The 15,358-nt window shown below is 43.0% G+C and overlaps 1 protein-coding gene across 1 annotated transcript in view; it reads right to left on the reverse strand.

The window, feature by feature from the left end:
• ADAMTS12 (ADAM metallopeptidase with thrombospondin type 1 motif 12) overlaps positions 1–15,358 on the reverse strand; it is a 315,003-nt gene that overhangs the window by 30,583 nt on the left and 269,062 nt on the right. The window contains exons 18-19 of the mRNA XM_003792927.3: positions 14,079–14,289; positions 2,004–3,125 (exon numbers count right to left, since the gene is read on the reverse strand). Of these exons, the coding sequence (XP_003792975.1) occupies positions 2,004–3,125; positions 14,079–14,289 (1,333 nt within the window). The remainder of the gene's footprint in view (positions 1–2,003; positions 3,126–14,078; positions 14,290–15,358) is intronic.

Below are 15,358 nucleotides of genomic sequence, written 5' to 3' on the forward strand. Positions count from 1 at the left end.
AAAAAAAAAAAAAAAAAATCAGCCTTGATTGGGCAAGAGACTGATTTCAGTAATTCTCTCCTGCTAAGAAGACCACCAACAATAGACTGGACTGGCCAGTTTACAAAGACTGTGCACTTGAGTGCCTTTGTGTCCTAACAAGTCTTTTTGAAATATGGGACCTAACTGTAATATATTGAAATGATAAGAGTCTACCCCAAACTGAACCTAGGTCATATGTAACATGCATGTTTGTTCAATATGCATGCATCAGAACCATCTTCATGAATATTTATAGCTTCTCCTATAACTTGTTAAATATTAATATGTTTGTATTTGTGTGTGTGTGCATGTGTATCACCAACCTATTCAACTTAAATTCCTTCCTTACCTTCCCTCCCTTTCTCCCTCCCTCCAAGTGTCTCTGGTTTTTGCTGGAGGCTAAGCTTTCCAGCCTGTCAGAATGGCCACTTTTCAGGCTGCAACCCCTTATAAGAAATAAAGCTCTCTTCTCCAAATTTATAATTGTGTAATTTCACAAGTTAACAGGTTAACCTACTTATTACTCTATAGTTATTCCATGATCAATGGTGCTGATTAACTTATAAAAAAGAATTTTTTAAAATTTATTTTTATTTTTATTTTTTAGAGACAGAGTCTCACTTTATTGCCCTTGGTAGAGTGCTGTGGCGTCACAGCTCACAACAACCTCCAACTCCTGGGCTTAGGTGATTCTCTTGCCTCGGCCTCCTGAGTAGCTGGGACTACAGGTGCCCGCCACAATGCCTGGTTATTTTTTCTGTTGCAGTTTGGCCGGGGCTGGGTTTGAACCCGCCACCCTTGGTATATGGGGCCAGCACCCTACTCAACGAGCCACAGGTGCCGCCCCTATACAAAAGAATTTTATACAAATAAATTGTGAATTGGTGCTGAAATTCACTAGAGAGGCAGCAGATTAGGCGGAAAGAGTTAGAAGGTTCATCATTCAACTAAAAAGTGTATCCTTAGACAAATCACTTAAGTGACAAAAATCCTAGTTTTTCTATTTGTAAATTGGTATAAATGAGTCCCTCACCCCTGAAAACATCAAAAAGAAAATAAAACAGACTATCTGTGAAAGTGGTTTAAAAAGTAAAATGCTTTACAAATTGTTATAATTGCATTGTTATGGTTATATTAGCTGCTAATATTTCACTACTCTCTAGCTAATGCTGAATAATTTGAACATGTGATTACTTTGCCACAAAGTCCTCTTTTGAGTTGTCATATTATTTTGACAGGTTTGTGTACCGTATATTCAAAATTCAAATAGGTGAGAAATGATTTTGATGCTTCAGAGGATGCAATTAGTTTTAGAAATGGAAAAACAAGTATCTAGCCAAATTTTTGAAGGGTGAAAATAGGAGCCAACATTTTGTCACCATGCCTCTTTTCTTCTTCCTCTATATTTTAATTCCATCAATGAGCCATAATGAATTTTTAAATGCAAATACTCAGACCAAAAAGGAAAAAAAATGCACGGATAAATTAAGCTATAGAATTATTTTATGGAGTTTTGTTTTACGTTTCCATTCCAATTGTGACGACTTCAAAGGTCTAAAACACACCTCAACATTAGTTTTCAAAAACAGGCTCTTTCAGTCATCCTTCATCCTAGGATCATAGCAGTTTATAGCTGGAAGGGTCACTAGATTAAGGCCTATGCTAGGCCTGCCATTCAGGAAGATGGACTAAATTCTACATGATCACACGGCTGACCGACTCACACTCCCTGACTTAGTTCAGGGTTCTTCTCACTATCTCCCTTTATTTTGTTCTTTTTCTCACATGCATATATGATATATATATTTTCCATTTGAGGTGTTAGGTTGTAGGAAGAAGACGAGGGCATGGCTCTGATTGCCTCATTTTTTCCACATTAGACTATATTTAACACAAGTTCATTTTGAAATGTGCACATAAATGTAACACCCCATGCTATTTGCATGTAAAGTGAGACCTAGGTAGTGAATAAGACCTCTTACCTCGCTCCAGTTTCCAACAACCCAGTATGCAGGGCTGTGGCCCTTTGCGAGCTGCTTATAATCGGAGGAGTTCAGCAGAAAGCCCTCAGCAATCAGACTGGTTGCATCCTCCTCAGTCAGGACTGGTCCAGAACTTTGAGTTAGATTCATGTTGTCTGAAAGTTCTAGATGGCTGTGGTTTATTGGCTTTTCTGAGGGTGCCGGCTGGTGGTTTCCTCCCTGAGGGAGTGGGGGGCTAGCTGGCTTTTCAGAATCCACCCCTTCAGTGATGTGGGTCCCATTTTGGGGGGTGCTGGGCCTTTGGCTGGTAAGCAGTCCTTCCATCACTGTGCTCAAGGGTGGCCGCCAGGACTCCTCACCAAGATAGGGTGTTGGAGGAGGTCCAAGAGGCATTTCCGTACTTCTTTCCACCGGAGCATCATTGCCGGGGATGCTGATCATGGTCCACACTTTGGGGTTGTTTTCATCTTTGTTCTCAGGCTCCTCACTGCCTTCCCCTGAGCCACTGTGAATCTCCACGTCTGGATCTTTGGTCAAGGTATTGTAAAAGGGAGTCACCTGCCAAGTCACAGGGTTGCTGGAAGATGACAGATCAGAACCACTTGTTGTAGCTAGAAGGTCTCCCTCTGAGGTAGGACCAGCATCTGAATTAGACACGTTTTCATTATTTGGCTGGACGCTCAAAGATGGGGAAGTGAGGATGGGCTGGGAAGTGCTTCCAGTGGAAATGAGATCATCAGAGTCCAGTTCAGGTTGGGCTGAATGATTTTGCCACTGTTTCCCACCCAGGCCTCCTCCTTTGCAGGCTGTGGTGGGACCAGGGCTGCTGATTGCCAGAGTACTTGTGCTCACAGACTCAGGCACTGTGGTTGTGGTCAGCGCTCTGGGCCCAGATGTGGGTGGAGGGATAGGCCTTCCGGGGTCTTTCCCAGATGTTGGCAGGTTTTTCCCATTAGAAGTGGTGCCTTTGCTGGGTTTCAGAGTTCTCCGGCTCGATGGGCACTGTTGGAGGCCACAGAGAGCTCTGCTGTTGGGCTTCCTTGTCACATCACAAGGTTCATAGTGGTTCTTGGCACACGTGACACTGCGAATCCGCACTCCACCACCACAGGAAACAGAGCACTAGAAAAGAGAGACAACTGGTAGTTTAGTGAGGAAAGATGCTTTTGTTCTCACCGTCAGGTTTATAACAGTTTACTGAACTGTGAGGTTCGAACTGTCGTCTTCTATCTCTGCATTTAGTTTCCGTGCTCTTTTAGGTTTTCCTGGAAGTCTGTTTCTCCCAGAGGCCAGCTGGGGGCTCAAGACCAACCATTTACTCTTTACAAACTACAAATACAAGCCATGACGAAGTCAAACTAAAATCTCTTTAGGTTTTGAACCTTGGATAGTGGGAGCCACAAAGAGTGCAACGATTAAGACAAGTCAACTATTATCTCTTTCCTGGGGTTGAGATCTATTAAATTAATGTAAAATGTTTACATATCCCTTGGAATCTATAAAGTTGGTTGTGATGAACCTTCCCTTTATATTTAGAGAACAATGGTTATAACTCACATAGCTTCTCCCAGGTGCTTTAAGTTCCATGTGCACTTGTCTGTGACAGGCAGGGTCAGACTGAAAGCGAGACAGTCACTATATTCACACATAAACTTAGATCCAAGACACTTTCCACATTCTGTGGAGCATGCCAAAGCCCAGGCAGCTGGACTGCCTTTGAGGGAATCCCAATGGGATGGCCCTTGCTCTGGAGTCATAATAAAGAACGTTCACTTTATCAGTTTCAGCTGCTGTGAATAAAGTTGCTATAAAACACTACATTTCTGGATACTAAAAACTCCACACCAAACCATTCCATTTTTCATTTTCCTTTCCAGTGACATTTAAAGTCAACCACCAAGCAGTTTGCACTTGAGCATGGGCCACCCAGAGGTCTTTGCTGGCCATTTTACATCTTTCTGTCTTTATTCCTGATCTGAAAGTATGTTTCTTTTTTTAAAAAAAAAACTCATAATTTATTTATATAGAGAAAGATTAAGACTAAGCAGCAAGAGGAATTATACCAGCAAAAAAAAAAAAAAAGAAAGAAAGAAAGAAAGAAAGCATGTTTCTCCAGGACGGACACCGTATGATTCTTGGCAGCGTCACAGACATTACTCTGTGTGATATCCACAACATCCCTGAGATGTGTGAGGCAGGAATTGTTGTCCCGCCTTCTACAAGAGAGGCACCTGAAGTTTGGGGGTTTACTTAAAAGCAAGTTATTCCATAAGTCCCTGACAGAATAAGAATTAGATTTATTTCACCCCTCACTCCCAAACCTAGTGCAACACATTCCTCAAGTAGCTGTCTATGAAGTTCATTACTGACGTGACAGAACTCTTGATTTCTGAAAAGTTATCCAAAGGCAGAAACAATGTCTTACTCATAATAGAATTCTGGGATAGTTCTTAGGACACAGTGTATACTTTGTACATATTTATTAAGTGGCTATTTTACCTGGAAAAAAAAAATCAGATATGGGAAAATTCGTCCACATTTTTTTAGCTTAAGTTCTTTACCATCTCTAGGCCCATTTAAAATTTTTCCTATGCAGGAAAATAACACTGGCATAGGAAACTCCCCCTTTATTTTGTTTCAGTCAAGCCTAATGGCTCACTGAGGTATAATAGCTCTGTGGAATCCGCTCCTTTGAAAGGCAGGAGACGCTGTGGACACAGGAGAACGTACAACAGAGGCAGTGTCCAGCTGCAGATTTAGGCTCCACTAGGAAAGCTATGGATCTAAGATGTTAATACAATACTCCAGCATCCTGCTCTAAGGTTGAACTGGCAAGGTTATTTCGACAATAACCGTCATATTTGGTGGAAACTGTGCTTAAGGCACATTCATTTCCCACCAAAGTGGAGGCCACCAACCAGCAGTATCAGAGCCCACCAGGGAGAAAATGTCTCTTCGGCCACCTGCCGTGACTCACTGCTCACTGTAGCCTGGGAAAGGCAGACTGGAGGGAGTTCTTGTCCTGCCATGATATTTCTTCCTTTCTCTTGTATGAAGACACTTTATGTTCTCTCTGAGTCATCCTGAGCCCCGCTCCACTCATGACATTCTAATCTGAACTCCTCGGATTTTCAAATCTCCGCTTCATCAAAATGTATCGGCCCAGCCAGACATATATAATCTTTGATATATGTCTGAAGACATTTCTACACTGGCTGCCTCAAGCAAGCTCGGTGTTGAGAACTGATTCACAAATAAGGCCCCAGCTAGTGCCAACTGTTCTCAGGCAGGAGGTGGCCCTGCTTTCTGGTTTTCTTTCCAACATGTATTAGACCAGATACTAAATAACAGGAAACTCTTTAAGTTTTCTTTTCTTTCTCCCCCCACTTTTTTTTTTGTTTATTTTGACTTAAGATATTTCTAATATCCCTAGGAAAGTTAGGCTTTGTTTACACGCCTTTATAAGTACAAACTTTTTTTTTTTGCAGTATTTGGCCAGGGCTGGGTTTGAACCCGCCACCTCCAGCATATGGGGCCAGCGCCCTACTTCGTTGAGCTACAGGTGCCGCCCAGTACAAACATTTTTTAAAACGCAGAAGAATAGGAGAATATATCCTCCACCCTCACATTGAACTATGAAGTCAAACAATGATAAAACCCTTGGGAAATAGCTTAGATTCCCCAGGCTGTCATGGTTCATTCTCTGCATGATCCAATGACTTAGCCTCAGCTTCCTCATCTAGAAATTGAAAGAAATAAGCATGTAATTTTCAAGGTTACTGTGAGAATAACATGAGACAATGCTCTTAACAGAGCAGCATGGTATTCAGAAGACAATGCATAATTAAAAGCTATTATTAACACTGTTACAATAACGATGCTATGATCATAGTAGTGATAATAACAGAGGGGCTTAGGGGGCCTCTATTTCTAATGGCCTTGGGGATGGCACACAGAACTATCTTATCCAGGACTTGCGAGGTGAGCAGTTGTCTGGGTAAAGTAGGTGCAGGCATGTGTCTAGAGGAGACCTGTATGAGGCTGGACAATTAAGTTCACAAACTCATCCTAGAAAAAGTGCTACATATCTCATTGGTGAATATCACTATAGTCACGAGATGGCCAAATAGAGTACTTTAAAATTGCTGAATATCACTTTTTCTAGGACAAGTTAGAGAACTTAATTGTTAAACCTCATATACCCCCACTGGTCTATCGCTACATTTTTTTCAAATTCACATTTCCTGGAGAGCTAATAGATAGATGTATAGTTTTAAATTTACAAATCACAAGTACTAAATAATCTTATTAACTGTGTGGATTTGCTCAATGTAAAAGAGCAAAGCAGGAGGAGTAAATAATAGCTATCTAGCTGGCGGTTTAGTTAAAATACATTCAATTTTGATATTTTAAAACAGAAGGTAGTTCTCAAGCAGGAGTTCCAAGTTGGCAGCCTAAGGGCTCAATCTGGCTTATAGACACAGATTCTTTGACCCATTCAATCTTAAACAAACAAACAAAATACAAAAGCTGAGTTAGTAGCCAACCTTTTAAAAATTAGCAGTTTTACATAAATAAAGATCTAGAGTTTTGGCTTCTCTTGCAAGAGCAGACAATCTGCCTCTATTGGACGAATTTTCAAACAACAACTTGCCTCCTCATTTCAATGGAGGCCTGGGGTCTGGGAGGAGAGTGTATGTTCCCCAGTGCACCTGCTGCTATCCATAGGGACTCTCCTTAGCCAGTGGACACCGAAGCTTCCTTAGTACTGGGGCATTTTGTGTCCAGCAGGACAGTGTTAACTGTCCACCACGTGTGCTGGGCCTCAGAGCTAAGTTACCTCCCCGCAGTCAGGCCGGAGCTGGAAGTGCTGCTTTGGATTCAGCCCCACGTTTCCTCCAGTACATATCCTGACTGTGTTTATCTCCTTAGGAGCTGTCAAGCCCTTCAGATGAGATAAACGCACCACAGAACACGGCACTTAAAACCCAGCTCAATTGGTAGTTTCAGGATTCTCAAAACCAATTTTGCTATGATTATCATACGCCTCTACCTTGTGATTTTGAACCCCGGGCCAGGCAAGTAGCCTGTCAACCTGTCAGTGTCCTCTCAGGAGTCATTCTGCCCTCATGTGCCACCACGGCCTGGACTTAGGCCTCTGGGTGGGGAGGAGGGGTGCTAAGAAAGAGGTTTGTTGCCAAATGTGTCATCTCCACCCACCTGGGTGCACTGCAGGGGTCGGGGGCCCGCAGTTGGCACAGAGCTTCAGTACTGATGAGAGAGGGTTGATTCAAAAACACAGTTGGGGTTTATCAGAGGATTTGGGTAAAGAACTGAGTAGGGAAAATAGCTAGTACTGTTCTGGGCATAAAGGCATTTAATGTGAAGTCTTAAGAATTTATAAATGAATGACTGGATCACAAACTAAAGTCAGCTTTGAAAGTAAGATAAAATACTTAGGTACCTGTTATAGGTTGAATTGCGTTTCTCCCATTCCCCCACCCCCCAGAAAAAGATCTCGTCAGAGTCTCAAGGCCTCCTAAGCTCAGAGTGTGACCTTATTTGGAGCCGGGATCTTTAAGGAGGTAATCAAGTTAAAACAAGGCCATGAGGGTGGGTCCTGATCCAATATAACTGGTGTCCATGTATTAAATTAAAAGGGGAGGTTTGGACACAGAGCACACAGACAAGCAGGGTCTATGGCTCAGGGAGTAGGGCACCGGCCCCATATGCTGAGGGTAGTGGGTTCAAGCCCAGCCCTGGCCAAACTTCAAAAATAAATAAACAAATAAAACAGAGCACACAGACAGGTAGGCAGAGACTGGGATGATGGATTTACAAGCCAAGCAGCATGAAAGCCTGACTGCAAACCAGCAGAAGCCAGGAAGCAAGCATGGACCTGATGCTCCCCCACGGCTTTGGAAGGAGCCAATCCTGCTGACACCTTGATCTTGGAATTCCAGCTTCCAGAACCACGAGACAGTAAGGTGCTGTTGTTTGAGCCGCCAGTCTGTGGTACTTAGCTAGGGCAGCCCTAGGAAACTTATACAGTGGTTTAGATAATTACAAAAAAAAAAAAAAATCATCAACACAGCTCCCCACTCGTCTTCTGTCAGTAAATGTTTCAAGCAAAGGTGTCCATGTCTGTTCCCCAGAAAGACTGGCAGAGCACAGGCTGCTGACACCTGGAAAGAACTGTGATGTGGGTGCTTACAAATATGCAGGTCAAAAGGGGGTGATCGAGGCCAGGACATCAGGTGGCCAGCCCCACGGGGTCCCTGGGACCTTAACTGAAACTGGGGGATACCAGAGGTCACTGACTCTCAAAAATGTCTCCTGCCCCTCCACGCTTCCTCTTCCTCAAGGAACTTTGCCAAGTTGTGGGACTTCACACAAGCCTAGGTTTGCTTCTCACTTAGCAACAGATATGCTGTTGCTACTTGCTGTCGTGACATCGTCTAAAGAGCCCTCCCTGCTCATTTGTGACGATTAGGATTTAGTCTGTGAGCTCACTGTGCATTCCGACACCCTCAGGGACAGCTCTGCACTTCACAGATTCTCAGTTAATTGATCACTTTGCTTGTGTGTATGTGAGGTGAGGGAAGGGAGGGCAGATTAGAGATCTTCCTAGGATCCGGGTACATCTGTTTTTGGAGGCTCCACTCCATATCCCACCAAATATATTCCAGGAAAATATAATATTTTGCTATAAAAATTATTTGAAAGGCTTATTTATTTTTTGGTGTTTGCTTTTGAAATCATTTGGTGAAGGCAACTCATTTAATTTTTAAGAGGCTCTGATGTCTCAGAACTCCAGCACAGGGAGAAAAACCCATCTGCAAATTGTTTCCAAACACAACACATTTCCTAGACTACTCAGAGCTGTCATATTGCTACGCTTTGCAGACATCTGAGATGCAGTTTTCAGGTGAACCTCTGCTGTCTGCATTTAAATCCTGGCTCCCTGGCTTGGTGGCTGGATGACCTTGAACAAGTTTCTTTTTTCTTCCTTCTTAGTCTCACTATGTCACCCTTGGTAGAGTGCTGTGATGTCACAGCTCACAGCAACCTTAAGCTCTTATGCTTAAGCGATTCTCTTGTCTCAGCCTCCTAAGGAGCTGGGACTATAGGCACCCACCACAACGGTCGGCCATTTTTTGGTTGCAGTTGTCATTGTTGTTTGGCAGGCCTGGGCTGAGTTCGAACCCACCAGCCCCAGTGTATGTGGCTGTGGAGCTATAGGAGCTGAGCCCCTGAACAAGTTTCTAAATGTCTTTCTGCCTCAGTTTCTTCATCTGTAAAAGGGGGTTAATAAGGCTGTTGTGAGGATTAAATGCATTCATATCTATAAAGCTATTTACTAGATACATACATAATATATACTGACAATACATACTAAATGCCCAGTAAACATTTGCTATTAGTATGTAATTAGATATTGATTTCTGATTTTTCAGTGTCCTTTTGTTTTTATGAAAGCAATATACAAGTTTTGCTTTTTTTTCTTCAGGTCTCAAATCATTTTATAGGCTCTGGAAAAACTTGCAGGCTCTAAGCACTATGCTTACAGTTCTGTGCATAAAATGGTTCTAAGTTCAGAGAGGGTACAGATGGAAATTCAGGGGGCCACAGATTGATTCCTTCAGCACATTTGGGTGTCATTGATTGGGCAAGGTTTGTAAGAATCAGAGTAAACCCTTATCTTTTTGCCTGGTAATAAAGTCACCATTTAGTGATTTAAACTATTAGCAAGTCACTATGCTAAGTGCTTACATGAATTATCTTATTTAATTCTTACAATAACTCTACCTTGATGACAAAAGGCTAAGAGAGAATTAACACTAACTCATGGCCATGCAATTAGAGATTTCCAGGACTGGAAAACAGAAAAATTACAATCCCACTAAGTCTACTAGTCTAATTACCAAGAGAAATAACATGTTGGTTTATTATCAAAGAAACTGAGGCTTTATAAGGTGAAGTTATTTTCCTAAGATTGTATAGTGAGTTTATGTAAAATAAGATTATAAGATTAGAACCAGGGATCTCAGCCAGGACTCTTTTCACTTCTTTTTCTGCTCAGGATGCACAAAACCACATGTTTGTTAACTACATGGTGCTTTCAGTGGTATCCATCCATCCATCCATCCACCCACCCATCTATCCATCTATCCATTCATCTATACATCCATCCATCTATCCATCCATCCATCCATCTATCCATCTATCCATCTATCCATTCATCCATCCATCCATCCATCCATCCACCCACCCACCCACCCACTCATCCATCCACCTATCCATTCCAGGAAAAAGATGGCACAGTTCTCTACAAAGCATGTGACTGAACCATAGGAGCCATTATTAGAAACCTCACATAACTTCGGCAATTTATTACACTAGGGGTGTGTCCTGAAAAAGAAGTTTAGAAGTCAGTCTGCCTGTACTATCTAAAGCAAAATTCTAAAAGGTACCATTGCTGAAGATACGTATTTGAAAGCAGAACATTCATTTGCAAAGAGTAGCTTTGATAATTTTTCCATCTCTCGGATGGGAAGACTTATGGAACCCACTGTGCTGCCCTGTTGCCCTAGTGCCAGGAAGTGCCGTGTTAGACTGGAGGCTTCATCACAGTGGCCTTCTCACCATGTTCTGCGTGTTCCTCTCTGCTCCCAGACACAGCCATGACTCCCTTTTCACCACTTCCACTTCTAGAGTCCTTTTATTGTAAACAACCTGAAATGGCTTTGGGAGGAGAAACTGTGTATAAACACACACACATCTTAGCTTCTGGAGGTGTCACGTTTGCCAAACAGGAACACTTGAAGCCAGGGGACTGTGCTCTGGAACTGTGCCCTGCAGTACCTGGCTGGATGCCTCTCCCAAGGCATGCCAGGAAATGGTGTACCTAGGAAGCATGGGAGCCACAGAAACTTTAATGCATACTCTTTATTTACAACAAATAGAGTCCCCTTCTTTACATTCTTAGCCCAGAAAATAGGTCGAACAAAATCAGGATAAAAATCTTGGTGAAGCTGGAAATTGGGGATGGGAGTCAGATATCTACAGTGTGAGCCTTGAGGGGAGAGGGCCAAGCCACAGACGGCAGGAAAGGCCTCCCAGGAGGCACTAGGGAAGACCTCTCTCCTGCCCAATCTCTGGCAAAGCTGAGCCCACCCTTGTTTCATTGCTTGGTTTGGTTGGAAGTGCTTTGACAGGGAAGAGAAACTCATGAATCTACCATGTCCCTTTTCTCATTCTTCCTGCTTTGGCCAGCCCAGGGAGAACCATTTTATAAGAGTCTGGGTACTCTTATAAAAGTTCTTGGGTACTTGACCTGGTTGAAGACAACCAGGCTTCAGACTCATCTGGAGAGACCCAGACTACTCACTGCAGACCAAATGATTGCTGGAGCAACATTCTACTTCAAATAATGGTGGTCTCAGGATAAAATCCAGACGATAAATACTGGGGACCAAGAATCACTGTATCATCGCTCTTGAAAATGTATCTGAGCATAGTTAGAATTCCAAAGACATTTCATCATAGTCTAACAGCTCATTAGAAGATTATTAGTAAGATAGCAGAGGAAAAGGAGGACCTGTGTGATGAATATTTTGATGCTGATTTAACTAAATGCACCTCTGCTGATTTAACTCAACATGCTATCCCCTGAATGAAGGTTCAGCCCTTCTGCTCACTCTGTCAAGTAGAAGCTAGAAACTGGATTCTATGGGTGCTGTCAATAAATCATCTCTGTGACAGCCTCTCTGTGGAACCATACACGCAGGTACTTGTCACATTGTGCCTGCTTTTTGGTTCCTCATTCCCCAGGGAAGACAGGTTATTATGCTCCCCATAAATATGAACAGAGTAAGAAGAATTCAGCCAAATCTGTAACTGAAGTCCTCTGAAATGGTATGAAGATTCTGATAATTACTAAATTCCACATAACAAAAATTATTAATGGTTTTGGATGCAGCCAACACAGTTTTGGGTGAATAGATTCAATAGCCAAGTCACAACACCCTGATCTTCCTTATGTTAACAACACTATAATTTACAGAAACTTCGGCTGGGGTGGGTTAATAGGCCAGGCCACTCGCATGCTATGATTCCACCCACCCCTGAGATAGCACAGATGAAGTTCAGCTTGTCACTGATGCGTGCACAAGGGTCAGTGCACGGATCAGCAACCCACCTGCAGCAATTTGTAGCTATATTTTCTTTGCTTGCATACTTTTCTCTTTCCTTTCTTTTCCTTTTCTGGGTCCCTTCTCTCCCATTTGATAGGAAGTTCTTACAGACCATACTTTCCATTTCCAATCTACAGACCATACTTTCCATTTCTTTTTTATTTTTTAGCTAGATGTCCAAAGAGAACATCCTATATAGAATTAGAAGCTGAATAGATCTAAACTATGCTATGAGCTAATGAAATGGAGTCTTAGAAATAAGCTTATCGAAGCTACTATAAGCAAATGAATTCTGCTTTCAAATGGGTATCTTCAGAGCTGGTACCTTTGCTTATACATGCTTTAGACTTCTTCTTTAGATAGTACATACAGAATACCTTTATAAGTAACATGTGAAAAGAAATCTCATATATTTATAATCAAATATTCTCTCTACCTATGTGTGTGTGTGTGTGTGTGTGTGTGTGTGTGTGTGTTTTGAGAGATAGTCTCACTGTATTTATTGCCCAGGCTAGAGTGCTGTGGCATCAGCCTAGCTCACAGCAACCTCAAACTCTTGGGTTCAAGCGAGTCTTCTGCCTCAGCCTCCCAAGTAGTTGGGCCTATAGGTGCCTACACAATGCCTGGCTAATTTTTTCTATTTTTTAGAGATGGAGTCTCACTCTTGATCAAGCTGGTCTTGAACTGCTAAGCTCAAGCGCCTGCCTCAGCCTCCCAGAGTGCTAGGATTACAGGCATGTGCCACTGTTCCTGGCCATTAAATATTACTTTTTAAATACAAAGGTTTTGATCACATTACTTATGTTATCGCTCTGTTACCCAAGCTAGAGTATAGTGTTGTCACCATTGCTCAAACTCCTGCCCTCAAGTGATCCTGCTGCCTCAGCCTCCCAAGTAGCTGAGACCATAGGCACACACCATTTTCTATTTTTGATACACAGGATCTTGCTCTTGCTCAGGGTGGTCTTAAACTCCTGGCCTCAACGATCCTCCCCAGTCAGCCTCTCAAAGTACTTGGGATCATAGGCATGAGCCACTGGGCCCAGCATAACCTGTTGGTTTTTAAAAATATTTATTTTCTAGTCGTTCCTTGGGCTATTGATTGAAACGGATGTAGGGAAGCAGAGCTGAGGTCCAGGGAGACTCCCAGCCTCTTGGGGGAAAGAAGGACTTTACTTCCCGTAATCACTTCCCGCAATCACACAAGGAACACAACATAGCCTAATGGAACCTAGTTCTATAGTGACCCAAAGAAAATTAAAGCCCAGGAGGTTTTTTATAACCTTCTAGCTTACTGATTCATATTTATACTCAAAGAAATAGATCTAATGATTTTGGGGAAAATGCAACACTTATTTGAACTTATGTAGCTAATAATAGCAGATGTCCTTAGGTGGGACTGGCCTTGACACATGGTCAATTTGGGGCATACTCTGAGTGCCAAATATCTTTCCATCATTCTGCCATTAGAGGGACACTCCTTTGGTTTCAGTGAATGTCAAGGATGAGCTGGTCAGTGTTTAACAAACCACTTTTAGGAGAGAGTCCTGATTTCACACCAATGGTTTAAGAATTCTGATGATTTACCAGTTAGCTGTTGTGAGCTTGTACTAGTGAGGCCTATCTGATCCCCGTCACATAGTTACATGACCACTGGACAAGTGAGAGCAAGATCCTGCAAGAACAGAAAACAAGCACTGGGTGTGGGGAATGCCGGAAACAGGCCGGGGGCGGGGGTCGGGGGGGTGGACGCAGCCATTTTGCAATTGCACCTGGGTAGGGTCACTGCGGATTGGATAGTGAGGAGGAATGGGTGCAGGGCGGGTAGGCAGCTTGAAGTATGAATAACGTCAGTTTCCCCACTAACCCCTGTGCTTACCTCACTCCAGTTGCCCACCGTCCAGTCCGAAGGACACAGGATGTCTCTGTTACAGGAAATGAGGCTCTTGGGCTTCAGCAGGTGCTGGCAGTGGGCAGGCGGGAGGGCCTGCTCGTCGGAGCCCACCGTCTGGATGCACAGCACCGGTCGCTTCTTCTCTCCGTGCGGCCCGCATGTGGCCGAGCACGCTTCCCACTCCCCTGCCCACCACCTGCAGACAGGAAAGTGGGAGTGAGAGGAGGTCACCAAAAATGTACACATTCAACTCAACCACGGAGAGAGAAAGCAGGAGCAGGGGCACAGAGAGGACAGCCGGGAGGTCCTCAGAGATGCGCCAGCCCACGAGGGGGCGCGCTGTGGACGGTGCCGGGACGACTGCGTCCATCAAACTCCAGAGCCCCACAGAGCACCCGGCTAGAGCAGTTGCCAAGTATGCAGGTTTCTGAGTAAATATATTTATGCATATTCCCTTCTTTTGAGCCAAGAAAACTGAGGTCAAGATTTTTTCTGCAGAACTTCAAGCAAGTTTAAGCTTCACTTCCTCATGTGTTCAAGGGGTGTAAAAACATTGACCTTATGTGAGTGCTGTGGATTAAATGAAATACCACTTCATGTAAGATGCATAGTCAAGAGGCTGGCACATAATAAGAGCAAAATCTGTTCAGATTTATTGTGATTTTGAATTTTATTATTGAATGGAAAGAATTCAATTAGACTCTAGGTCTCCTGGCTCTTAATGGATTGTTTTTCTATTCCAACGTGAAGCAGGTATTTAAACACTAATTTTTGAATTAGTTAGATCATCATCAATCAGGGCCATTGCCTTCATTTTCCTCCCTATCTCCTGCAGTTAGCTTGTTAATATTTTCACTGTGATAAGAAAGGACTAGAACAAGAAGAAACCTAAATAAGGTAATTTCTTATTTGCCAGCTCTTCTTGACAAGTTGAATAGTTGATGCTGTCGGTAAAATTAATATTTTGGATATTTGCCAGTGGAAAAACTAGTATGTGTGCCTTTCTTCTACCCTATTATGGAGAATGTTTAAGATTCCAGGAAGTGGGCCCACTGGCTACCTAAGAAGTGGCTTTTGAAAAGGACAGGGAGCCCTCTCTGGCCTCCTTGCTCCACGACTGTCAAAACTTCTCCAACACTAAAGACAGAACAAGCATCTTTCCCCAGTGGGTTTGCACCTACCCTTGCTTTATGTACAGCCTGATTCGTCATTCCTTCATATCGCAACAAAGTGGGAGATTTCTATTTTTCTTGGGAATCTAGTAT

This window comes from Otolemur garnettii, unplaced genomic scaffold, assembly GCF_000181295.1.
Source record: "Otolemur garnettii isolate 467f Iridium unplaced genomic scaffold, OtoGar3 scaffold00063, whole genome shotgun sequence".
Taxonomy (NCBI): domain Eukaryota; kingdom Metazoa; phylum Chordata; class Mammalia; order Primates; family Galagidae; genus Otolemur; species Otolemur garnettii.